Source organism: Equus quagga, chromosome 2 (assembly GCF_021613505.1).
Source record: "Equus quagga isolate Etosha38 chromosome 2, UCLA_HA_Equagga_1.0, whole genome shotgun sequence".
Taxonomy (NCBI): Eukaryota; Metazoa; Chordata; class Mammalia; order Perissodactyla; family Equidae; genus Equus; species Equus quagga.
In genome coordinates this window covers 30,950,642-30,975,992 of record NC_060268.1, presented here as the reverse complement: position 1 = coordinate 30,975,992, position 25,351 = coordinate 30,950,642, and the positions used below count along the sequence as shown (strand labels likewise).

General features: G+C 35.9%; 2 protein-coding genes across 2 annotated transcripts; both read left to right on the top strand.

The window, feature by feature from the left end:
• The first annotated feature begins 3,067 nt into the window (after positions 1–3,067).
• On the top strand, positions 3,068–4,003 carry LOC124235955 (olfactory receptor 4L1-like). The gene has a single exon (XM_046654526.1). The coding sequence runs from the start codon at positions 3,068–3,070 to the stop codon at positions 4,001–4,003; it is 936 nt and encodes a 311-aa protein (XP_046510482.1).
• A 20,136-nt stretch (positions 4,004–24,139) lies between these two features.
• LOC124236103 (olfactory receptor 4K17) lies at positions 24,140–25,141 on the top strand. Its single transcript, XM_046654789.1, has one exon. It carries the CDS (start codon positions 24,194–24,196, stop codon positions 25,139–25,141), a length of 948 nt encoding a protein of 315 aa, XP_046510745.1. The 5' UTR covers positions 24,140–24,193.
• The last annotated feature ends 210 nt before the right edge of the window (positions 25,142–25,351 follow it).

Here is a 25,351-nt window from a genome sequence, read left to right as displayed (position 1 = left end):
GCCCTTTGTGCATTTATAATGCTGAGGTTTTTCTCTTAAATGTAGAAGTTTATCTTTTAATTAGAAAAATATTTATAATGGTTATTTTAGCAGCAAAGCTGATTTTTCATGTTCCAAACATCTTTTTGTGATGTGAATATTACCTGTGGGTTATGTAATCCAAACATGGCTTAACACGCTCATGAAAAGGAATCACACACACACACACACACACACACACACACACACACACAAATCCCCTCAAGATAAATAGAAACTGTACAGCCTTTATTCTTATTAAAAAACCCATCAGTTACACATTTCCACATACACTATTTAAGTGCCTTTGTGGAAATGTACGGAAATAACTTTGTTACTGAATATAGATGTAAAGTATTGAACATCTTGTATATTTTTTCCTCTAGCAAGCAACCACAGTTGAAAAGAGTGGGGTAATTTTTCATCTTTTAGTCACATGAATGGTATAGAAAGAGCTAGGCTTCCCAGTCACAGGCCATCCATCCCATTCTCAGATAAAGTTTCTGCTGGAAAGAAACCAAACCCTGCCTGATCCAGTTTTATTCAATCATTTTTCATTCCTTTTCAGTTCACTATTATTTATATAATACATACCACTCAAAAATTTAAATCTTCCATTTGAGGTTTAGCTGTGGCTTAAGTTAGGAAGAACTCTTTTTCTTTTTGTAAGTCTAACTTATTTTTACCTGTGTCTGAGCAGAAAAAAATATATTTTAAGGCTATTTCATCTTTGATCATATGTACAAATTGTCGTAATGAATGATTTCATCTCTCATGACAGATTTGAATCCATCTACATATACACTTAGCTGGATTTATTTTATAAATATGCTTGTAAATTTTTTTAAAGCTTAAATTAATAATTATTTTACTTTTAATTTTCCTATTTTACATATGAAACTATAAAAATCACTTTTATGATTCTCCTTAAGATTCTGTCCTGTTAGTATTTTGAGACTGAGGAAAGCATAGTTTTCAAAACAATTTCATAACTAGCATGTAGACCCAATTACTGCATGAAATAGAATATCAATGATGATGACAATAAATTCTTTATAAAGAAGACAACCAGGTAATTAAATCATTTATATTTAATAGAGAAAAATACTTCCATTAACATTAAGTGTTTTTTATGAAGTTTTCCACAATAAAATTTTTCTGTGGTCCTTCTTGGTTTGAGTATCCTTATAATCATCTGAAAATGAGATATTGATAAAGATAGAATTTTGTGAATGTGCATACATAGCACCTATGTGTATACAATGAAATATGCAAATATATTCCATATATGTTACTCTTTATAGTCTCATAATAATCTGTGAGGTTGAAAAATAAGCATTGTTTTATTTTCATAGAAAAATAAATGAATGTTCAAAGAGTTAAGAGTACATTTGCTTCGTAAATGTTGAGGCCAGAAGTAATTAAATATTGATTATTGGTTCAATCTTTTAAAATATTCTGATAGTTGGGCTAAACAATAACTTCTGAGTATTTCATGAACTATTAAGCCAAAAAAAGAGAAAATTCAGAGTATATTTTCCACACTCTGTTCTGGTGCTCCAGAACTAAAACGTGATATAAGTATGTGCATTTGTGTTTGTGTGTGTATGTGTGTTCTTATATCTGTGTCTGTGATTAGCAGGCATTTGGTCCTGTCCAAAACGTCTGTAAGACATTTGGTCCATGCCAGAAGGTCCTTGACATTTGGTCCTGTTCAAAATGTCCATGAGCATGTTTGGTCCATGCCAAATGGGTTTAGACGGGACCAAATATTTGATGAGGACCACATGTCTCCACGAACATTTTGGATAGGGCCAAATGTGATGCAAGAGTGCCTGTGTGTTTCGTGTGCATCATTAATAATTTTTGTTTTTAAAGAAGAAAAGAAAAAGAAAGTTGGGAGTAAAAGAACTAAATCAGACTAAAAAGTAGGTAAAAGTGAGACGGATTGTGTGTCAGTTCAATGTGGGAAAACATATAAAGTGCAAGTGTCAAGGATGTATGAACCAGGATGATAGCCAATAGTCAGTCTGCACACAAGTGAAAAATGTCAGAGGAAAGCACTGGGTACAAGAAGATAGGCATTTAGAGCCAAGGAAATATAAACACTACTTGTAAAAGATTTGGTGGTCGTTCAGAGAACATCTATACATAGAATGCAAAGGAACAAGAAAGAAAACTCCAGCCAGGAACCCAGCAACAACAGAATCAGGAAAACATGCAAAAAGGCTAAATGGTGGAGGTCAGGAGTTTTGTTTAGGAATCAAAGTATGAGATACAAAGCACTACTCGAAAAAAAAAATAAGAAAGGATAAAAGAAAGAAGGAAGGAAGGATGGCAGAGAAAGAAACCTCGACACTGAGAAACATTTATGTTCTTGTTCAGAAACTTGCTAGAAAGTTTACTATAATTTGGGGAGGGAGTAACAATGTATGACAGATTGTAGACAGTTTAAAGCTTCAGGGATAGTGAAATCATTGGTATATCTCTTTGGGATAAAAGGGTGAGGTGAGAACATAGCATAGCAGTTAGAAGAAAGGTTCGTAAAGTAATCTGCTGAGTGGGTATATGATTTAACTCACATGCAGGTATCTGAATATTTTAAATGAGAGAGTGAGAAAGGAGTAAAAGATCGAATACTAGGCATCAAAAAGTTACACAACTATGTTCCTATCCATTTGAACTAACTCATTTGACTAGTAGCCATTTGACTCTTTTACTTATTAACCCACTGAACTTACAGCTCATGAACTCTTGATAGAAACAGCACATCAACGTGGAGGTGCAAACTATGTAAAATTTACAAAATTTTACAATAAATTTCTCATCTTTTGTGACTTTTTGGCTGAAAAAATGCAGTAATGTGAATGTCTCTTCTAATAATCAGTTGAAATATATTTTTCAGAAATGAACATCTTCTCTCTTTCTATAGGAATCAAATACTACTTTCTACATGTCCATGCCTTCAAAACTATCACAGTTTATCACTTTTTCCAGGTTATCTTCATGTTAAAGACTTTCTGAAAACTCCTACCTAGACTAGGTGGATATGATGAATGGCTCAATGATATCTGAGTTTGTTTTGTTAGGACTCACCAACACTTGGGAACTTGAAATTTTCTTTTTTTTCATATTTTTGTTGGCCTATGCAGCGATTATGGCAGGAAACCTTCTCATTGTGGTCATCGTAACCTTTGAATCTCACCTGCACTCCACACCAATGTACTTCCTCCTTGGAAATCTCTCCTTTCTTGATATGTCTATTTCCTCAATCACGACCCCTAAGATGATCACAGATTTTCTTAGGGAAAATAAAACTATTTCCTTGTGGGGCTGTATGGCTCAGATGTTCTTCCTCCACTTTTTAGGGGGCAGTGAGATGACTCTTCTCACAGTTATGGCTGTTGATCGGTACATTGCAATATGCAAACCTCTTCACTACACAACCATCATGAACGGCCGGGTACTCATGGGTTCCGTGCTACTGTCATGGGCTGTTGGTTTTCTGCACACGACAAGCCAGATGGCCTTTACTATCACCTTGCCCTTCTGTGGCCCCAATATAGTGGACAACATTTTTTGTGACCTTCCCCTGGTTCTAAAGCTTGCCTGCACTGAGACCTATGTTCTGGAGTTGCTGGTAATTGCTGACAGTGGACTGTTATCTTTCCTCTGCTTCATACTCTTGCTCATTTCCTACACTGTCATTCTAGTAACTGTCCGACGTCGATTCTCTGGAGGACTCTCCAAGGCTTTGTCCACACTGTCTGCCCATATTACTGTGGTCACTCTGTTCTTTGGGCCATGTATCTTCATTTATGCTTGGCCGTTTAGCAGCTTTTCAGTGGATAAATTTCTTTCTGTGTTTTATTCAGTTATCACACCCTTACTGAACCCCATTATTTATACTCTGAGGAATCAGGAGATGAAAGCAGCCGTGAGTAGACTGAGGACTCAATACATCAGCTCCAGACAGACGTTCTAGGCAACAATCAGGGTGATGAAGGCTTTTAGTGGAAAAAACCTGTATATGTTACATCTCAGAATAAGTTGATATTAATTTGTTTTATTTGTAGATTTTTAGAAATACTCATGATGTATGTTGAAATTATCAAATGTTGCATCATTACATTTGTATGATGTTTGTTTTTATTGGAAGAATAATTATTTCAATTAAAATTCAATTCAGTTGTGGTTAATAATTTTTAAAAGTGTAATGTAGAATTAAATAGAAAAAAATGGCTCACTAACTATAGTTAGAAACCCAGAAATGTCCAAGACTAAAGTTTATTAAATAAAGAGAATTCAAATACAAACTTGTCTATTTTTAAATCAGAATTAGGGATCTTTCAGCTGAACTGTCCGGTTGACTAAATGTGCATAAAAATTGTATGAACTCTTCTAAACTCACAAGCACACATACATGAACTCACATTTTTTTCCTAACATGAATAAGAAATATTACTTTTCAACAAGGCAGACTACTTTCCTTGAGTAGGTCTATCTAAACAGTAGCTATCATCCACTGACAAGAAACACATATTTATTTATTTCCTGAGAAAATAGAAATCCCACCTGTCTGTGAGGTTACACACAGCTCATTTTACCTTATTCCTTCATTCATGTTTGTGTTCACACTTGTTCTTATGTATCTCTCAAGAATCAAGTAAAAGCATCATTATTATGCTAATCCTCATGGACAAGGAATAAATGAAGAAGCCCTTATATATGCCAGTCATTTACTTTACAACAAAACAGGAAGTATTCAAGCTGCTTAAGTTGCAAAGTGTACTAAATTATAAATTTTCATCTATCGTCCATGGACATTAGAATAAAAACATTCTATGACCTCCTTGATATCAAATTCAAATGCTCTGCTTTTTCCCAAACACTTGGTAGCCCTTTCACAGACTTCTGTCCAATATTTTTTCTTCATTGCCTCTTAAGAAATATGTGTAATATACTAACTTTAAGCTAAAGACTGCTTTAAAGATGTATTCCTAGCCATATGTGCATGACATATTTTAAACTAAATTTTTATTTTTTTCCCTTTTTTAAAAAAATTAAGATTATGATAGATTACAACCTTGTGAGATTTCAGTTGTACATTATTGTTAGTCATGTTGTGGGTACACCACTTCACCCTTTGTGCCCTCCGCCTAACCCCCCTTTTCCCTGGTAACCACAGATCAGTTCTCCTTGTCTATGTGTTAACTTCCACCTATAAGTGGAGTCATATAGAGTTCATCTTTCTCTGTCTTGCTTAACATAATACCCTCAAGGTCCATCCATGTTGATGCGAATGGAACAATTTTGTCCTTTTTATGGCTGAGTAGTATTCCATTGTGTATATATACCATATCTTCTTTATCCAATCATCAGTTTCTGGGCATTTAGGTTGGTTCCACGTCTTGGCTATTGTAAATAATGCTGCGATGAACATAGGGGTGCGTGGGACTCTTGGGATTGCTGATTTCAGGTTCTCAGGATGTGTTGAGGAGAATAGAAACTGTGTCTCTGAGGATCATTGGGGATATTCGTATCTATTTCTTATGAACTATTTAAGTTATAGAGTCAAATGTAGACATTGTTAGAACATGTAGTTTTATCAAATTTCTAACATTTTTCCACATTTATTTCAGGCTCTTTTACTACAAAAGTGGATTATTAGAGGTAATAAAGACCCCTAAGCAACGCTCAACATCTGGTTATTTTATTACAGCAAAGATAATCACTATCATCAACTCCATAAGTATCATTCCTTTGTGTGTTCTTAAAATTATTTTTCTCATTTTTTACACTGTGCATAAAATACATTTTGCATGTGTTTAACCTGATATAAATGGAATCTACATAAATGCTATTATTCTTTTTTTAATTCTTTTTCATTTTTTAAACTCCATTTATTGAAAGATGAAAAGGAGGCTTGATGAGGGTAAGTAAGCCAGATCACATAACTAGCAAGAGGCTGAACTGGAATTTGAAGTGAAGTCTGAGTGAGGCAAGGTTTGTTTGGGTTTTTTTATAGATTAAATTATTTTTATTTATTCCAGTTTTATTGAGGCATAATTAACAAACAAAAACTGTATGCATTTACGGTGTACAACATAATGGTATGATATGCAAATTCATTGTGAAATGATTAGCACACTCAAGCTGTTTAACATATTCATCATCTCACATAGTTGCCTTTTATTTATCTATTTTGGTGTAGTGAGAACATATAAGATCTGCTGTCTTAGCAAATTTCAATGCAACACAGTATTGTTAACTATAGCCACCATGCTGTATATAAGATCCCCAGAACTTGTTCATCTTATAAATGAAAGTTTGTACTCTTTGACCAACAATGATCCATTTTCCTCACTCCCCAGCCCCTGGTAACTACCAATGTACTTTCTGTGTAGATCGACTTTTGATCTTTTGATGAGTTTTTTTTTTTTATTTTATGTTTTTTTATTTTTTTAATTGCAGTAACATTGGATTATAACATTATATAGCTTTCAGGTGTACATCATAATATATTTCGAATTCTGTGTAGATTACATCATGTTCACCACCCAAAAACTAATTATAGTCCATCCCCTCACATCTGAGCCTAATCACCCCTTTTGCACTCCTCCCTCGTTTCCCTATGGTAACCACCAATCCAGTCTCCATTGTTATGTGTTTGTTTATCCTTGTTTTTATATTCTACTTATGAGTGAGATCATACGGTATCTGACTTTCTCCCTCTGACTTATTTCACTGAGCATAATACCCTCAAGGACCCTCCATGTTGTCACAAATGGCCAGATTTCATCATTTCTGAGGACTGAGTACTATTCCACTGTGTATAAATACCACATCTTCTTTATCCATTCATCCCTTGATGGGCACCTAGGTTGCTTCCAAGTCTTGGCTGTTGTGTATAATGCCACAATGAACATAGGGGTGCAAGCATCTTTATGCCTTTGCGTATTCAAGTTCTTTGGATAAATACCCAGCAGTGGGATAGCTGGATCATATGGTAGATCTATTCTTAATTTTCTGAGGATACTCCATACTGCTTTCCATAGTGGCTGCACCAGTTTGCACTCCTACCAGCAGTGTACAAGGGTTTCCTTCTCTCCACATCCTCTCCAACATTTGTTGTTTCCTGTCTTGTTAATTATAGCCATTCTGACCGGAGTGAGGTGATACCTCATTGCAGTTTTGATTTGCATTTCCCTGATAGCTAATGATGTTGAACATCTTTTCATGTGCCTGTTGGCCATCCGTATATCTTCTTTGGAGAAATCTCTGTTCAGATCCTCTGCCCATTTTTTAATTGGGCTGTTGGTTTTTTTGTTGTTGAGCTGTATTAGTTCTTTGTATATTTTGGATCTTATCTGATATATGGTTTGCAAATAACTTCTCCCAATTGTTAGGTTGTCTTTTTGTTTTGTTGATGGTTTCTTTTGCTGTGCAGAAGCTTTTCAGTTTGATGCAGTCCCGTTTGTTCATTTTTTCTTCTGTTTCCCTTGCCCGGTCAGACATTGTACTTGAAAATATTCTGCTAAGACCGATGTCAAAGAGCATACAGCCTATGTTTTCTTCTGGAAGTTTCATGGTTTCGGGTCTTCCATTCAAGTCTTTAATCCATTTTGAGTTGATTTTTGTGCATGGTGTAAGGGAATGGTCTACTTTCATTCTTTTGCTTGTGGCTGTCCAGTTTTCCCAACCCCATTTATTGAAGAGACTCTCCTTTCTCCATCGTATGCTCTTGGCTCCCTTGTCAAATATTAGCTGTCCATAAATGTGTGGGTTTATTTCTGGGCTCTCAATTCTATTCCATTGATCTATGTGTCTGTTTTTGTGCCAGTACCATGCTGTTTTGGTTACTATGGCTTTGTAGTATAATTTGAAATCAGGGAGTGTGATACCTCCAGCTTTGTTCTTTTTAAATGCTATTATTCTAAAATTTGTTTTGCACTCAGTTTAATACTTTAATGATCTACCTGTTCAAATATGTGCTGCTATAGTTCATTATTATTATTATTTTATAATATTTTAATAATACATAGTATAATATATATAATATAATATTTTAATATTATCATTATTAATATTATTATTATTATTTGTTGTGGAAGATTCACTTTGTGAAAACATCCGTTGCCAATCTTCCTCTTTTTTTGCTTGAAGATTAGCCCTGAGCTAACATCTGTCCCAGTCTTCCTCTATTTTGTATGTGGGTCACAGCCACAGCATGGCTTGATGAGAGGCTTAGATCCCTGCCCAAGATCTGAACCCACAAGCCTGAGCCACTGAAATGGAGTGTACCAAACTTAAGTAGTACGCCAGAGGGCTGGCCCCCATTCTTTTTTTGATTGTGGTAAAAAAACATGACATCATAACCATTTTTAAGAGTGCAGTAGTGTTAACGAGATGCACTTGTTGTGCAACAGATGTCTAGAACTTTTTCATCTTGCAGAAGTGAAACATTTTACTCCTTGTACAACTCCCTTTTCTGTCTCTTCCTAGTCCCTAGCAATCACCATTCTACTTTATATTTCTAAAGGTTTGACTGCTTTAGTTACTTTGTATGAATAGATCATGCAGTATTTGTCTTTTTTTTTGTGATGGGCTTATTGCACTTAGCATAATGTCCTCAAAGTTCAACCATGTTGTAACATATGGCAGGATTTCCTTCTTTTTTAAAGCAGTACTATTTAATTGTATGTATATGCCACATTTTTTTTTATCCACTCATCCATTGAGGTTGCTTCCACTCCTTGGCTATTATGAATAATGCTGCAAGGAACAGGTATGTGTAAATATCTCTTCGACATCCTGTTTTCAGTTTACCCAAAAGTCAGACTGTTGTAGAATATGGCAATTCTTTTTCATTTTTTTTGAGGGAGATTACCCCTGAGATGACATCTGCCACCAATCATCCTCTTTTTGCTGAGGAAGACTGGCCCTGAGCTAACATTCATGCCCATCTTCCGCTACCTTATATGTGGGACACCCCCCTAAAGCATAGCTTGACAATAGGTGCATAGATCTGCACCCAGGATCTGAACCAGTGAATTCCGGGCTGCTGAAGTGGAACTTGTGAAACTAAACTCTGCACCACTGTGCTGGCCACTATAACATGGTAATTCTGTTTTTAATTTTTTAGGAAACTCCATGCTGTTTTCCAGGGCACCATTTTACACTCCCACTAACAGTGCAAAGTTTTCCAATTTCTCCACATCTCCGCTTCCTCACCAGAACTTGTTATTACCTGTGTTTTTGTTTTGATAGTGGCCATCCTAACAAGTATGAGGTCATATCTCATCGTGGTTTTGATTTGCATTTCCCTGATGATTAATGATATTGAGCATTTTTTCATATGCTTGTTGGCTATTTGTATATTTTCTTTGGATAACAATCTATTCACATCCTTTGCCCATTTTTTCATTGAGTTATTTGTTTTTGCTGTTGCTAAGTTGTAAGATATTCAGGATATTAACTCCTTATCAGATATTTTACCAGATGACTTGCAAATATTTTCTCCCATTCTGTATGTTGACTTTTCACTGTGTTGATTATTTCCTTTGCTGCTGTAAGGGAGGAAGAAATAGTTCTCTACCCTTCTAGGTTCTAAGTTCTTCTGCCTGGTCTAAGGATTAAGTTGACATGAGACAGAATAACAGGAGAAAATCAAACAAGTTTAAGAACATGTATACCTGTGAGAAACACAGGAAAACTGAGTAATGGTAAAATGGCTGAAGCTGCCACCTTCAGCACTATTTTCAGCCAAAGCAAAAGAGGATGTTGGGTGTAGTGCTTTGGGACTTCAAAAGGGAGGAAGGCAATTCACATAGAGATGGGAAAGAAAATGTTTGGTAAACAAATGTTTGCCATGTCTTGCGAAGGCAATGAGACATGGAGAAGACTTCCATTGCATGGGTCTTGCTAGGTTCCTCCCTGTCTACCACACCCAGTTCATATTATACTATGGTTATCTATGGTGTTAGCTCCTTCTTGAATTAGATCTTCCATCTTGAATTTTTTTAGGCAGTTAGGGGAAAGGTGAAAGTCTCTTTCTGAGTCTTCCGTTCTTAAAAATAATCAAGCAAAAGAGACACATTTTGGAGTGGCAAATTCTGCTCACTTATACTACACAGAAGTTTTAAAGTTTGATGTTTTCCTATTTGTCTGTTTTGGCTTTTGATGCCTGTGCTTTTGGTAACATATCCAACAAATAACTGTCAAATCCAATGTCTTGAAGAATTTTGCCCATGTTTTCTTCTAGGAGCTTTATAGTACCAGGTCTTACATTTAGGTATTTAATTCATTTTGAGTTAATTTGTGTATATGATGTAAGGTAAGTATCCAACATCATCTTTTTTTTTTTTTTTAAAGATTTTATTTTTTCCTTTTTCTCCCCAAAGCCCCCCGGTACATAGTTGTGTATTCTTCGTTGTGGGTTCTTCTAGTTGTGGCATGTGGGACGCTGCCTCAGCGTGGTTTAATGAGCAGTGCCGTGTCCGCGCCCAGGATTCGAACCAACGAAACACTGGGCCGCCTGCAGTGGAGCGCGCGAACTTAACCACTCGGCCACGGGGCCAGCCCCCCAACATCATCTTTTACATGTGGATATCTAGCTTTCCAAACACCATTTGTTGAATCTGGTTCATTCATTTTAATGGCTACAGCATCTTTTATTTAATGGATATACTGAAATTTATTCAAGTCTTTTCTTCTTGGGAGACATTTAGGATTTTCAACTTATTTACTGTTATAAATAATGGCTCAATTGAACATACGTATATATGTTTCTCTGTGCACATGTAATAATTTGTCTAGGATGTGTACTTAGAACTGAAAATGCTGAGTTGTAGGGTATAAACATTCTAACTTTACTAGAAATTATCAAATTTCTTCCAAAGTTGTAGATATTTATACTCTATGATGAATTCTATTTTCTTCATGACTTTGTCAACACAGGATTTTGTGAGCTTTTTTTGTTTTTTACCATTTAGATGTGTATAGAAATATTTTTACTGCATTTACTTTGTTAATAATAAATTTGGGCATTAAGTAAAACATTCTCTTTTGTCTTTCCAGTGCATACTTTTGCTGATTTCTCTTTTGAGTTGCTATCTTTTTAAGTTGATTTTTATAATTATATCTATCTATCTATCTATATGTATACACACACAAGTTATAGGAATTGAAAATATCTTCGCTCCTGTTGATTATATTAACATTTTCTGGTGTTTATAAACACACAGAATTTAATATAGTTACATTTATCAATCTTTTCCTTTATGCTTGTGATTTTGTCTCTTATGTAATTCCTTTAGGCTTGTGATTTTTGCCTCCTTTATGAATGATAGTGTACAAAATTCAGTTTTTTCCTTTTTTATAGCTTTAAACATCTCTTTTTCACATTTAGTTATTTAATCCAACTGGAACTTAAATTTTATATTCTGACAGGAATCTAACTTATTTTTATATAGATACAAATTATCATCCAAATAATATTTACTGAGTAGCTTTTCCCTGTGATTGTAACATCACCTTTGCCATATATTTATCAAGTATCCATGTATGCTTGGGTTTGCTTCTGGCCCCCCATCCCTTCTATTGGTCATTTTGTCTCTCAGTCACAACACTACACAATCTTAAATGTAGTTACTATTTAGCATAGCGAATCTGCACTCTCAAAATATTCTACTTTAAGTATATCTCAGTTCTTGTCAATTAATTCTTCCAAATGATTTTAGGATGTCTATTTATTTTTTTGTGTGTTCCTAAATCAATTGTTAATTGCAATTGCCTTTAAATAGTCACTCACTGTAAATGTGTTTATTTTCCCTTAAAAAATGCCAATTTCCTTATACAATATGAATTTTAGTTTTATGAATGTATGTGATTTAATTTACATAAATGCCATTCTATTTTCTTTTCCTCTGAATATAATTCATATTGTTTTACTTAGAGAGAGTTCATTACTTAAAAGTGCTGCTATTATTCCGTAGAATGAACAAATTCACTTTACTACCTATTCCCCCAAATGATGGATAGCTAAACTGCTTCCAATTTCTTCTTACCATAAACAATTTCATGATTATCTTTGTCCAATAGCCCTATGTAGACCTGTGTGAGAATTTCTATAATATAAACTCCAGAAGAGGAAATAACTGAATACTAAAGTATTTACTCACTTAATTTCACTAAATATTACAGATTGCTTTCTAGAATGACTTTACCTGTCTAATTCCACCTGCAGAGCAAGAATTCTCATCACTCATGTCCCTGCTACAGAATTTAGCATTATTAGCCTTTCTAAATTTTTGTTTTCATATAAAATAATACTTGTTGCTTTAATTTGCTTTTTTTCTTGTTGATTTGCACTATCTAGTACAGTAGCTATTACCATACATGCATATTTAAATGAACCAAAATAAATAAAATTGAAATTTTAGCTCTTCAGTCACATTAGCCTTATTTCACATGTTCAATAGCTATACATAAATAGTGGCTACTATATGGGAAAAGGCAGATATAAAACATTTCTATCATCATAGAAAGTTCTATTGGACAGTAGTGATCTAGACATTAATCCTTGTCAATTTAATATACTACAAATATTTCGTTTGAATTCATCATTTGTTACTTTGTTTCTAGTTTCCTTCACTGGACAAAATTTTTACTATTTGTATTCTGGTATTTATTAAAAGGTTGCCTTTTCATTCATTTTTTCTTTTTGAGGAAGATTAGCCCTGAGCTAACATCTGCTGCTAATCTTCCTCTTTTTGCTGAAGAAGACTGGCCCTGAGTTAACATCTGTGCCCATCTTCCTCTACTCTATATGTGGGATGCCTGCCACAGCATGGCTTGACAAGCAGTGCATATGTTTGCACCCAGGATCTGAACCGGTGAACCCTGGGTAGCTGAAGTCCTGCTATCCAGGCCTCCCTTTTCATTCATTTTTAAGAGGTTTGTTCTTGACTTGGCCCAGCAGCCTAGTGGTTTACAGTTCCACTCACTCTGCTTTAGCAGTCCGAGTTCGCAGGTTCGGATCCCAGGTGTAGACCTACTCCACTCACCAGCCATGCTGTGGTGGTGTCCCACATATAAAAAATAGAGGAAGATTGGCACAGATGTTAGCTCAGGGTGAATCTTCCTCAACAAAAAATAAATAAATAAAAATAAATAAAAAAGTTTGTTTATAAGATATCTTTCTTCAAACATAAGGTGCAAAGATATTCCTCACATTTTCTTCATTACTATCATATCATATGTTTCACATTTTGCTGTTAAATATTTCTGGAGTCTACCTTTGTATATATGGAAGGTAGGGACCTAACTTTATTTATGAATTAAACTTTATGAATTAAAAATTTTATATGAGTTAAATCCTCATTCTTCTGCTGGTGAGGTTTTATTCCGTAATTAATTCAAAATATAAACACTAAAATCTGCTCCCCACCTTTCCCATTCACTTTTAGGATGATCAGACAAAGAGGAATTGAGGCACATTTAAATTCTTTGGACATAATCTGATCATTTCCTCCTGGGGGGAAATGTTGGGTAAGAGGTAACATGTTTGTGATTTTTTATCCGAGGTCATTGGAAATTATTATACATGTACAAACCTCTATGTTTTGTAGCTCTTTAAAAGCTTTGAACACCTTCACATTTTGATACTCCTATTACAGTAACCAGACCTCACCACTGAATAATTTTTTTGAAAGGACTGCATTTCCCAACCACTCTCACAGAGAAGATGCAGGTATATGACTTAGCTTCCACCTGTCTGATATATATCTATCTGTGGGAGACTTTTATTTGAAAATGAGTCAAATAAATAATAAGACTGGAAATGATAATTCATTTTGCTGGTACCAGTAGCAACAAAGTTTGCTTAATCTGATTATTTCACAACCAGAAAAAAAAAATTAATGGCCTCACAGCCAGCTGGAGACAAGAGAAAAAAGCTCTAAAAATCTAACTTCCCTAGTAGGTCTAACTTCATTTGTCCTGTTCAAACTATTATTGTTTCTAAAATACCAAAACGTCACAAAACACTTTTTGTGTGAAGCATTGTTCCCTCAAAAGATAGAATACTCATTAGAATCACCTAGTGGGGATTCCCAGAATTTTTCAGCACTTATTGGCCACTACCTAATCTTAACAGAAACTATATTAGGAAGTCCCAAGATTGGAGTATATATGTCTTAGTGACCTGTTCCTTCTTAAGGAACTATAAATTCAGAAGGCTCCTGGCCGTCTAGATATTTTCCCATCTGAACTCATTGCCTATAACTGCTTCTGAACTGGTAAGCAAAAGAGACATTGCAAACATAATAAAGTCAATGTATTTGCCTGTAGAGCTCACACAAAGTAGCAAATGTTAACTAAATTTGTTATAATCTGTCCTGAAAAGGCACAATCTCAGGTTTGAGAAATTGTGTCAGACGTTCTGGAAAATGGGCCAGGAAGAGAATTAAACTCAGAATTATGAAAATTAAGTAAGATGATTTATGTGAAGCTCCTAATACAGAATCTGGAAAATAAGCAGAACCTCAATGAATGATTACATTTATTGTCATTGAGGAAAAAATTTTGAGCCTCCATTGTATGCCACGTACTGGTAGGTGCTAAGATTACAATGAATAAATCAAAGAATGCATAATCTTGGAAAGAAGACAGAAGTACACACAAATAACACAAGTTACAAGGGCAGTATAGTGGGGGCACAGGAAAAGAGAAGCACCAATTCTGATGCAGTTTTTAGGAGAAGATCCACCGAGAATGAATTTCTTGATTTAGGCAATAAGGGTGAACAGAAGGAGTTAGAAAGTCAAGAGGATTCATTTATGTAGATGTTTGCATTTCTTCTTAGCAGAGAGTTACATTTCCTGAAACCATCCTTTCTAGAAGACTTTGTAAAGAAGCGAGGCTGCTGCTAAATTAAAATCGTTAAAACAAACTGCCAGCTCTCAATAACCCATGCTAATTTAAGAAAATCCAAGCATGTTTATGCCTAAACAGGTAACTGTATTTGGAGTTTGGTTTTGGTGTTGTTTCTTGGGCTCCAATCAGTTCCAGGAAATACGTTACTGGAGTTGCTCATCTTTGAGCTCTGTTTGGGAGGCTGGGAAGCATAAAAAATAACTTAGAAAATATAAGTGTGTGTTAGACAAAAAATATAGACCTGTCCTGCACTACTCTTACATCCTGCATAAACCTCAGAAATGAGATCACTTGGGTTCAGCTGTGCTCCAGTGACCCCACCTATAATTACCTCTGCTTCCCCGTGCCTAGGCTCCCTTTTACTGTGTGATCTGCTCCGCAGCCCTGTCCAATTCCTCTCCCCAGTGGGAAGAGCCAAAATTCAATACCCACTTTCTTTTCACTGTAAATCAGGCTGGAAAGAAATGGAACTCTGGAAAGACTGGCTAAGTCAAAGTAAGGAAAATAATTTTACCGTTTATCACAGGAATGAGGAAAACAATGCGAGGTAAGGAGTCAACAAAACAGTGCCACAATGTTTGTAGTGGGCGGTAGGAGGTGGGGGGCCGTTATCCGGAGTGGAGAAGCTATAGGGAGGAAAGGGATTGAGGAATCCTGAAAGCTGACAAGTGTTAGTTCCTTCTTATGCAATTATGACTTCAGAAATCAAGTGTTAGTTCCTGCCTTTTTTTTTTTTTTTTTAATACATTATAGAACACATACACTTGAGGGACTGAGCAGGGTCACATAAATTGACCAGAATCAAGTGACAGAGTCAATGCCCTCACTTCATAAAGCTATCCAGGAAGGATGTTTGCTCAGGAAAGTAGACTCCTTTTTAACAAGGAAAGCAGGAAAGCACACATCTGTTAGGCTCTCTGCTCTGGAAATCTGTAGTTTCTGTCCCAGAGTTTACAGAGGACTGAACCACATTCAAAAGGCAGGTGAGTAGAATGGAGCCAGGGCTCCACACATGTTACTGATCAGCCCAAGCATTGTGTTCAGAGTCATGGGGGAGCCCATCGGGTCAGAAACCAAGAAAGCACCAGTATCCTAAAGTAAGACCAGCTAGTTAACTGAAGCTTTAGCACCCAGACCAGCAACTGAAGTAAACTGGTCTTCTAAATTCAGAGAAGATCGGAGCATCAGTCATTCAATTTGAAATAATATATTTCCCTAGAGAATATTTATAAAATATTTCTGCTGTGGCAAGACACAGCAGGCTGGAGTAGGTGAGTTTGTTGTTCTGACGTGGGAAGTATGGGGAAAGTGAGAGGGAAGATTTATTAGTGTTTTCCCTTAGTTTCAAAGTTTTTCAGATAAGAAACAAATGTATGAAAACTTCCAACTTCATGTCTGAAAATATGAATCCTATGATATAATGATGAAAAAATTCTTAAGTTTCTGTTATGCAAAATTGCTCTAAGCATGCAGGGATTTTCAGTTGTTGTCCAATGGCACTCTGGTAAACCATCAAATTCAGATAAATGTTAAAAGTTTATTTTTTGTCACTATTGATACACTGTCTTCGTGAAGTCTAAGGTACTATGCCTTAGAGTACAATATAAGTTGTTGTGAGTAAGGGGAAGAGAATCATGGCATAATATTAATTCCATGCCAGTGTAAGTTTCAAGTGTACAACATTATAATTCGATATTTGTATACTCTACAAAGTGATTATTACCATAAGTCTAGTTATCATCCATCACCATGCAACTGAGCCCCTTCATTCATTTTACCCCCCCCAACAACTTCCCCTCTGATAACCACCAATCTGTTCTCTCTAACTATAGGTTCACTTTTGTTTTGTTTTCTTTGTTCATTTGTTTTCCTTTTTAGATTCCATATACAAGTGAAATCATGCAGTATTTGTCTTTTTCCATCCATTTATTTCACTTAGCATAATATCCTCAAGGTCTATCCATGTTGTCACAAATGGTAAGATTTCATTCTATTTTATGGCTGAGTAGTATTCCATTGTGTATATGTATAGATATATTACATCTTTTGTGTATATATAACATCTTCTTTATCCATCCATCTATCAACGGACACTTAGGTTGTTTCCATATCTTGGCTATTGTAAACAATGCTGCAATGAACGTGGGAGTGCACATGTCTTTTTGAATTAGTGTTTTTGTATTCTTTGGATAAATACTCAGAAGTGGAAGAGCTGAGACATATGGTATTTCTACTTTTAATTTTCTGAGGCAACTCTATACTGTTTTCTGTAGTGGCTGCACCAATTTACATTCCCACCAACAGTGTACAGGGGTTCCCTTTACTCTACATCTTTTCCAACACTTGTTATTTCTTATTTTTTAGATAATAGCCATTCTAATAGGTGTGAGATGATATCTCATTGTGGTTTTGATTTATGTTTTCCTCATAATTAGTATTGTTAAACATCTTTTCACACGCCTGTTTGCCATCTATTTGTCTTTGGAAAAATATCTATTTAGATCCTCTGTCTATTTTCTTTTTCCTTTTTCTACCCAAAGCCCCCTGGTACATAGTTGTATATTCTTCGTTGTGGGTCCTTGTAGTTGTGGCATGTGGGACGCTGCCTCAGCACAGTTTGATGAGCAGTGCCATGTCCGCACCCAGGATTCGAACCAACGAAACACTGGGCCGCCTGCAACGGAGTGCGCAAACTTCACCACTCGGCCAAGGGGCCAGCTCCCCCCGCCCCGTCCATTTTTTAATAAGACGTTTTTTGTTGACGACTTGTGTGAGTTCTATATATATTTTAGATATTAACTTTTTATCAGATATGTGACTTGCAAATATCTTTTCCCAATTGTTAGGTTGTCTTTTTGTTTTGCTCATAGTTTCCTTTGTTGGGCAGAAGCTTTTTAGTTTGATGTGGTTCCATTTGTTTATTTTTGCCTTTGTTTCTCTTGACTTTGGAGTCAGATCCAAAAAAGCTAATGTCAAGGAGCTTACTACCTATATTTTCTTCTAGGAATTTTATGGTTTTAGGCCTTATGTTCAAGTCTTTAATCCATTTTGAGTTAATTTTTGTGTATGGTGTAAGACAGTGGTCTGGTTTCATTCTTTTGCATGTAGCTATCTAGTTTTCCCAACACCACTGATTAAAGAGATTGTCTTTTCCCCATTTTATATTCTTGGCTCCTTTGTCGTAAATTACTTGACTATATATGTGTGGGTTTAGTTCTGGGCTCTATATTTTGTTCCATTGATCTATGTGTCTGCTTTTAATGCCAATACCATTCTGTTTTGATTACTATAACCTTGTAGTATAGTTTGAAATCAGGGAGCATGGTACCTCCAGTTTTCTTCTTTTTTCTCAAGATCATTTTGGTTATTTGTGGTCTTTTGGTTCCAAATAGTTGAATACATATTCAACTATTCCCTTATAGAGGAGCCTTTACTTTTCCCCTCTTACTCTTTATTGACACCTAAAGAGTGGTAAAATGAGTGTCCACAGACATATCTTTATATGCTGTTACTTTTATTTCCACGGGCTAGACTACCAAAAAGTAGTGAAAGTGTGTTTCTCCCTTTAATGAAGTGTACCAAATTTATTTCCAAAAGAAGAAAAAAATCTGTAGTAACATGAATGTCTTTTTCATCACATCCTCATCAAATGTGAGTGTTACATCTCTTTCAGTGTTTATCACTTAGAAGAGAAATGATATCTTGTTATTTTATTTTACATTTTTTTTGTCACTGCTAATGAGATCATGCGTTTTACCCACAGGTCCATTGGTTATTTAGAATAACTGTTCCATGAAATTCCTATTCATATTGTTTTTCTAAATTTTTGATGGTTACTTTTAAAAAAAACAATTAAGAGGAATTCTTTCCAGATTGTGGATATTAATATTTTATCTCGTGTATATTTTGAAATCATTTACTCATTCAAGTTTTTGCCTTCTTACTATTATATCATTTACCACTTTTAAGTAGATTGCCAAGTATATCCACATTTTCTTTTATAGTTTCTAGGTTTTCTATTTTCCTTTTTAAAATCTTCCAAACCCTAAATATTTTTTTCTAAATTTTCTTCTTGACTGATAATAATTATACTTTTTTATTTTTATATTTAGTCTACTTGGAATTTTTTTCATGTAGAGTGAAGTAAGGAGAAACTTTGTTTTCATCCAGGTAAACAGCTTCTTCTGTCACAATTGAGCTGTGATTGTGTTTACTAAGATAAATATGGCAGAAAATACTTTCCAAAGCTACAATATAATTTAGTGACAAGATTCCCAGAAAGAATCTCAACATCAGGTCACCAAAATTTCCCATAAGATATAAGAGTATAGTCAAAGAATTTTAGGAAATAAAATCTCTGGCAGAAGCTTATAAATAAATCTATGTGCCCGGAACCTCTGACAATCCTGAAAAGATTGACATTCCCAAACCTAATTCACCATTCCCTCAGTCCTCTCCTGGATTCTGTGCTGAATAATCTGAAAAAGGTAAGTGAAAGGCCTGAGGATGATACGGAGAATATTTTGATGCTCAATGTGTTTGTCACATTTTTTCATTTCATAAGAACCTATAAATGATACAGATTCTAGATGTAGAAATGTGACCAATATCAATAGTACTAGAATTACTATGGAGGGTGAAAAGGATAAAGCAGTGGTTTTCAACCAGGGATGATTTTGTCCCCCTTGGGGCATTTGGCAACATCTGGAGATATTTTTGGTTGTCACAACTGAAGAGATGCTACTGACAACTAGCAAGTAGAGACAAGGGATGCTACTAAATATCCTACAATGCATAGGACAGCCCCTGAAACCGAGAATTATGCAGCCCAAAATGTTAATGGTGCTGAGAAACGCTGCAGTAAAGAAATGTAATAGTGAGTCATAAAAATTTCAGTATATCGAGATGTTCTAGGTGGAATGTAAATTAAAATTTAAGTCAGGGTTTTCCTAATCCAATGTCAGGAAGCAATAGTTTAGATACCATAACCTTGACCATAGAAACTCATATTCAAGGAATGCTTTAATCCGAAGACTTGAATAATGGGAGTGACTATGGGTCTGACAATCAGAAGTCTGGGGATCATGTAAGTCAACTAGGAGATATGAACTGAAGCTGGGGAAGAAGTGGCAGGGGAAAGGAAGAAGGGTTTGCGGGGGAACCTGTCAGGAGGCAGGCAATCAGACATGCACATCTCTTAAAGCTCTATCATAGCTAACATTTTAACAAAGGACTAGTACACTGTAACTTTTTATCAAATATGTACTTTATTTTCAATCTTATAAACGTTTTATTTCCATCAGTTTACGGGTTTCTGGCCAGTAAAACTAAGTTGTCAGAATGAGACTTTATCAGTGAGGAGGATACATCCCTTCTCTGAACTGTAGTCTATAGGACTGGACACTTTCTGCAGTTGCTCTATGATTGGTCATTAAGTACAAGCTATATTTCCTCAGTCAGTCTGTTGTGCTGATTAGGGCTGAAGATTGTAACCCATTTTTTCATTCACCACACTCTCCCACTCTCTCACATAGTGTAAAGAAAGTTCTTTGAATCAACAGCTTCCATATCTCTTCTAAAATAGAGCTTCCCTTTCCTTGAACAGCAGGCAATGATTGTGTTACTACAACCAGACAGGTGTAGTAGACACTTCTTTTTCACTCCTTCTATCTCTTGCTAACCTGGAGGTTTGTATTCTCAGCATAGTCCCCCTGTGTCCTTGTTCGCCAAATCATTTAATTCTTAGAAATATTTTAACTGTGGAATTATACTACATTTCAGCCAAGAGTCAAGAAATTTTGAGTACAAACAAAATGTGGAACATTTAAAAGTATTTGGTAGTTACGGCATCTCCACTTTGGAAGCAAAGGCAGGAAGGCATTCAATTGCTCCTGATCTTCTGAGCCTTTGGTCTCCTGGCAGAAAAAACACAAAAAATAGTTGATTATTTTGCTGCTTAAACAAATAACGCTTTACCGGGAGGGAGGCTTTGCATGTTCTAAAGCTGCTGTAGTGTTGTAACGGTTATGTGTGCGCTGCATGTCCTCTTTCCAGGTGCAGACTCTGCATTCTGGTAATGTAATCTTCTGTTTCTACAAAAGCATCCTATACCTCCCTCTCACATTCCCACAGTCCCCCTGACTACCACCCACCATCTGTGTCTCTGGGATTGATCCTTAGCTGCAACAATCTCTCACACTATTTCTACTGTGCATCCCCTGGTCCTACTGTGGTTACTAATACTGCTATCAAAGTACTAAAATCCATGTGTCACTGTCCCCCTCTCTGTGCTGTTACTTTTTGTGATCACTCTTCAATCACTTTCCTGCCTTCAAGTCATAGAATAAGCTATAACCTACATGTACAGAAATTACCACGAGAAATACACTAAATAGTAATCTTGCCTCTGATTCGTATAGGATTTTAATCTCACAAAACATATTCATACTTTATCTCATTTCCTGGTCATTGAATTTTTATATTAGTTTCTCAAGTTTTCAAGGTGAAGTGATCTGCCTAAGGGCAAAGTGTGAGTTAGTGATAAAGTCCAAGGTATGACCCCACCTTAATGCTAGAGAGAGCTGTTTCCACTGCCCACACCTGTCACAACCATCTTTAAGTAACATCTTGTCTATCTTTCTATTAAAATACAATATCTAATTATAAGTTACTTTATATGTTTACACATAAAAGATATATTTGATCTTTGAGGATAGAATAGGGTAGGACTAAAAAAAAACTTTTTCTTAAATTAATCTTCCTAAGCAAGTCACTGTCAAACTTTGACAAGAAGTTCCAAGGTCTCAATCTTATATTTCTTTAGCCAAACAAGTGACTGCTTGCAGACTTCCTTGGAAACCCTCAGGCACGTTAAAAATGATAAGTGATTACAACAACTTGGAACTGAACTACGCTAAGGAAAAAACCCCCACAAACCTCCCTATTCTGTTTCATTATCCTTCATTTCTAGATCTCTACTGAACGCTCTTTTATTCCAAAGACATCAACCTGAGCACAAACGTTTTCAGCTCATGGGAATCCTACGAAGGGATATTTAGGTCTTGAACTTCTTTAGTTTCTGTTCACATCACAACAACCAAAATATCTCCTTGTAAATAGTTGTTGCATTGTTCAATATTGTATAAAATATATAAATTTTATATGTGTATGTTTATATACACAGTTAATGTTTATAAAATGAGATCATAGTATACAAAGTGTATCGTAACTTTCCTTTTTTCACTCAAATCGTGAATATTTTCCATGTTCTTTAACAGTTTTCTAAAACATTATTTCATTATTAGCATAACATTGTATCCTAACAGTTTTATATTTCATTTAAGAAACAAGCCCCAATTGCAAGACATTTAGATTGCTCCAATTTTCTTTTCTTATACAATAATGTTACCATGAAGATTTTTCACATACACATAATCACTGCCTTATGATAGATCTTAGAAGTGGAAGATCTGTCTCAAAGGTTCTGCACATATTAAAGTTTTGAAATATAGACAATGGACAAATGTTTTGGACCCTAAGATACTTTTAGAGGGGGATAACCACAGAGAGATGACCAGAAGCATGAGCATTTTGGAGCAAAACAGTGCAATATGCACCTAGAGTAAAGAAAATGTCACAATCAAGGAAAATACTACCTGAGAAGAGATAAAAGATCTGTCACAGAGAAACTGCTAGACAAACAATCTGATATTTATATTTGAGTTCATCAAAAGTCAAGTTAGCTACTAAGTAATAAAAGTCTGAAATGGGGCTAGAATAAGAGATCCATAAGGATAGTAATAGATGCATTAATAGTAGACACATTAAGTTTTGGGCCTGAAAGGAAGTCAGAGACTGAGCTGAACCACATTGTTTTATTGATTGGAAAACAGACCCAGAGAGAACGGTAATCCAGCTGTTGGAGGCACAGCTGGTTCTCTGTCCCAGTCTTCTGTCTTTATTTCAGTGTCCTTGCCAAAAATCATACTTATTCTTCTCACATCTTAATTTATGAAAGCACAGAAACCACAGCTTTCAATCTTATGCCTCTCTTCTGTGTAATTAATTGTTCCACTTTTTACTCAGGCAGAGTTTTTTGCAATATCACAGACATAAACACACACACCACAGCAGCAGGAGCAGCAGCCTCCACCTCCAGATTGAGCCATAATGGTCTATCAATTTTATTTGTATTCAGTAATTGCAGTGACATCCCCAGACTGAGGCTTTAGTATGGCGGCTGTGCCCCACCCATCACCAGGTCAGTATTGCTTTGCATGGATGTGAATGGAGGTCTAGTGAAAAAAGCTAATATATGAATTGTAAAACTTGGTTCACTAAAAGTATGCAATTTTATAAAGTCAGGTGGGATATGGCATGAGAGTTAGAAGTAGGAAGCAAGACATTTAGATGTCACAAGTAATGTCACTTGTTCTCTTAGTGTCTTTCTTGCTCCCTCTGTAATATGTGGCGCTTCTTAAAATGCTGCTGGGCAACTCAGAGACTCAAAATATTCATTCCTGCTGACTAACCATAGGTGCTTGCAATTTATGGACTCTATAAGACCTCTCTAGGAATGGTTTTAGCAATAGCAGCACATAAGTAGTGACAGTCACATTAGGAAAAAATAGTCTCTATAAGAAAGGCTTTCTAAAAGTGTGAAGAGATGAGGACCCACTTATAGGTTGGTGGGAAAGACAGGCATCTGGTTCACTCCAAACCTCACTAACTCATTTATTCAGAGCAGCTTTATATCTGCTGGATCACAGGCCCTTCAAAACTCTAGGGCTGATTCAGAACTAAACAAGAACTTCTTAAGGTGGTTGTGGGAGGAAAATAACTCTCAGATTCACTTGAAATTTGAACTTTAAAAAGGTTGTGCTGAGCTCCTCTATCCTCCCAAGAATTCAGTCTAAGGTATCTCATCTCCTACAAAGACACAAAGCTTCAGAAGATGGTAGTATCTCCTTTGACCTATGAAGACAAAGCACATGCCTCTGAACTCATGGATTGCTTACAGGAACCAAGAGAAATGAATAGGATACTGCTTATAAGCTAGGGTTAGAAGTAGACAGTTTAGACTATATGTCCTCCTTCTTAGAGGAACAGGGCATAACAGTAAATTTCAAAGTCAAATGAGATTATTAAAGGACTTAAAGGAATGAAAAAGCTTGGCAACCTCCATAGTATTAGTGCTTTCTTCTTTCTCTCTACAGGTCATCCCAGACCAAACCATACAATGGAGTCCATGCAACAACTAAATCAGTCCCAAGTGTCAGAATTCATTTTGCTGGGACTGACCAACTCCCAGGATATACAGTTTCTTCTCTTTGCACTCTTCTCAGTTATCTATGTGGCCACAGTTTCTGGTAACCTTCTCATTGTGGTCACAGTGTTTTACATCCCAAACTTGTACACTCCCATGTACTTTCTCCTTGGGAATCTCTCCTTTGTGGATATGATCCTTGCTTCCTTTATCACCCCTAAGGTGATTGTGAACTTGATAAAAAAGCAGAAGACCATTTCCTTTGCTGGATGCTTCACACAGATCTTTCTCCTTCACTTATTGGGTGGAGTTGAAATGGTACTTTTGGTCTCTATGGCATACGATAGATATGTGGCTATTTGTAAGCCACTACATTACACGACCATCATGAACAAGAAGGTGTGTGTTTTGCTGGTCGTGACCTCATGGTTCTTAGGTCTCCTTCATTCAGGACTTCAGATACCCTTTGTTGTGAATCTGCCATTCTGTGGTCCCAATGTAGTGGACAGCATTTTCTGTGATCTGCCTCTGGTTGCTAAGCTTGCCTGTGTACATACCTACATTGTGCAGATAGTCATTGTTGCCAACAGTGGGATGATCTCTCTGAGCTGTTTTGTAATTTTGCTTATCTCCTACAGTCTGATCCTCCTAACCGTTAGGAACCACTCTTCTACTGGGCAGTCCAAAGCCCGGGCCACCTTGACTGCTCACATCACGGTGGTGATTCTCTTCTTTGGCCCATGCATCTTCATCTACATCTGGCCCTTCAGCAACCACTCTGTGGATAAGTTCCTTGCTGTATTTTACACCATTGTCACTCCTATCTTGAACCCAATTATCTATACTCTGCGAAACAAAGAAATGAAGACAGCCGTGAAGACACTGTGGGGTGCTTTTCTAAGTTCTAGAGAGGATACTTAGATTAAAGATATAATTTAGATAGAAATAGGGTATTTTTAAAGGTTTTTAAGGTTTTCTTTTAAAAATTGTTATTACAAATTACAAAGTCAAGTAAAACAGCAAAATTATAAAAATCAGACATTCAATGGTATTTTGAATATAGTGCCAACAACAAAAAAATGGTTTTATTTTTTTAAACAATGCTGACTGAACTATAAAAACTGTCAAGTA

Excerpts from the sequence above, each read along its gene's own strand:
- LOC124235955 (XM_046654526.1), top strand. The coding sequence starts at position 3,068 with ATGATGAATGGCTCAATGATATCTGAGTTTGTTTTGTTAGGACTCACC.
- LOC124236103 (XM_046654789.1), top strand. The coding sequence starts at position 24,194 with ATGGAGTCCATGCAACAACTAAATCAGTCCCAAGTGTCAGAATTCATT.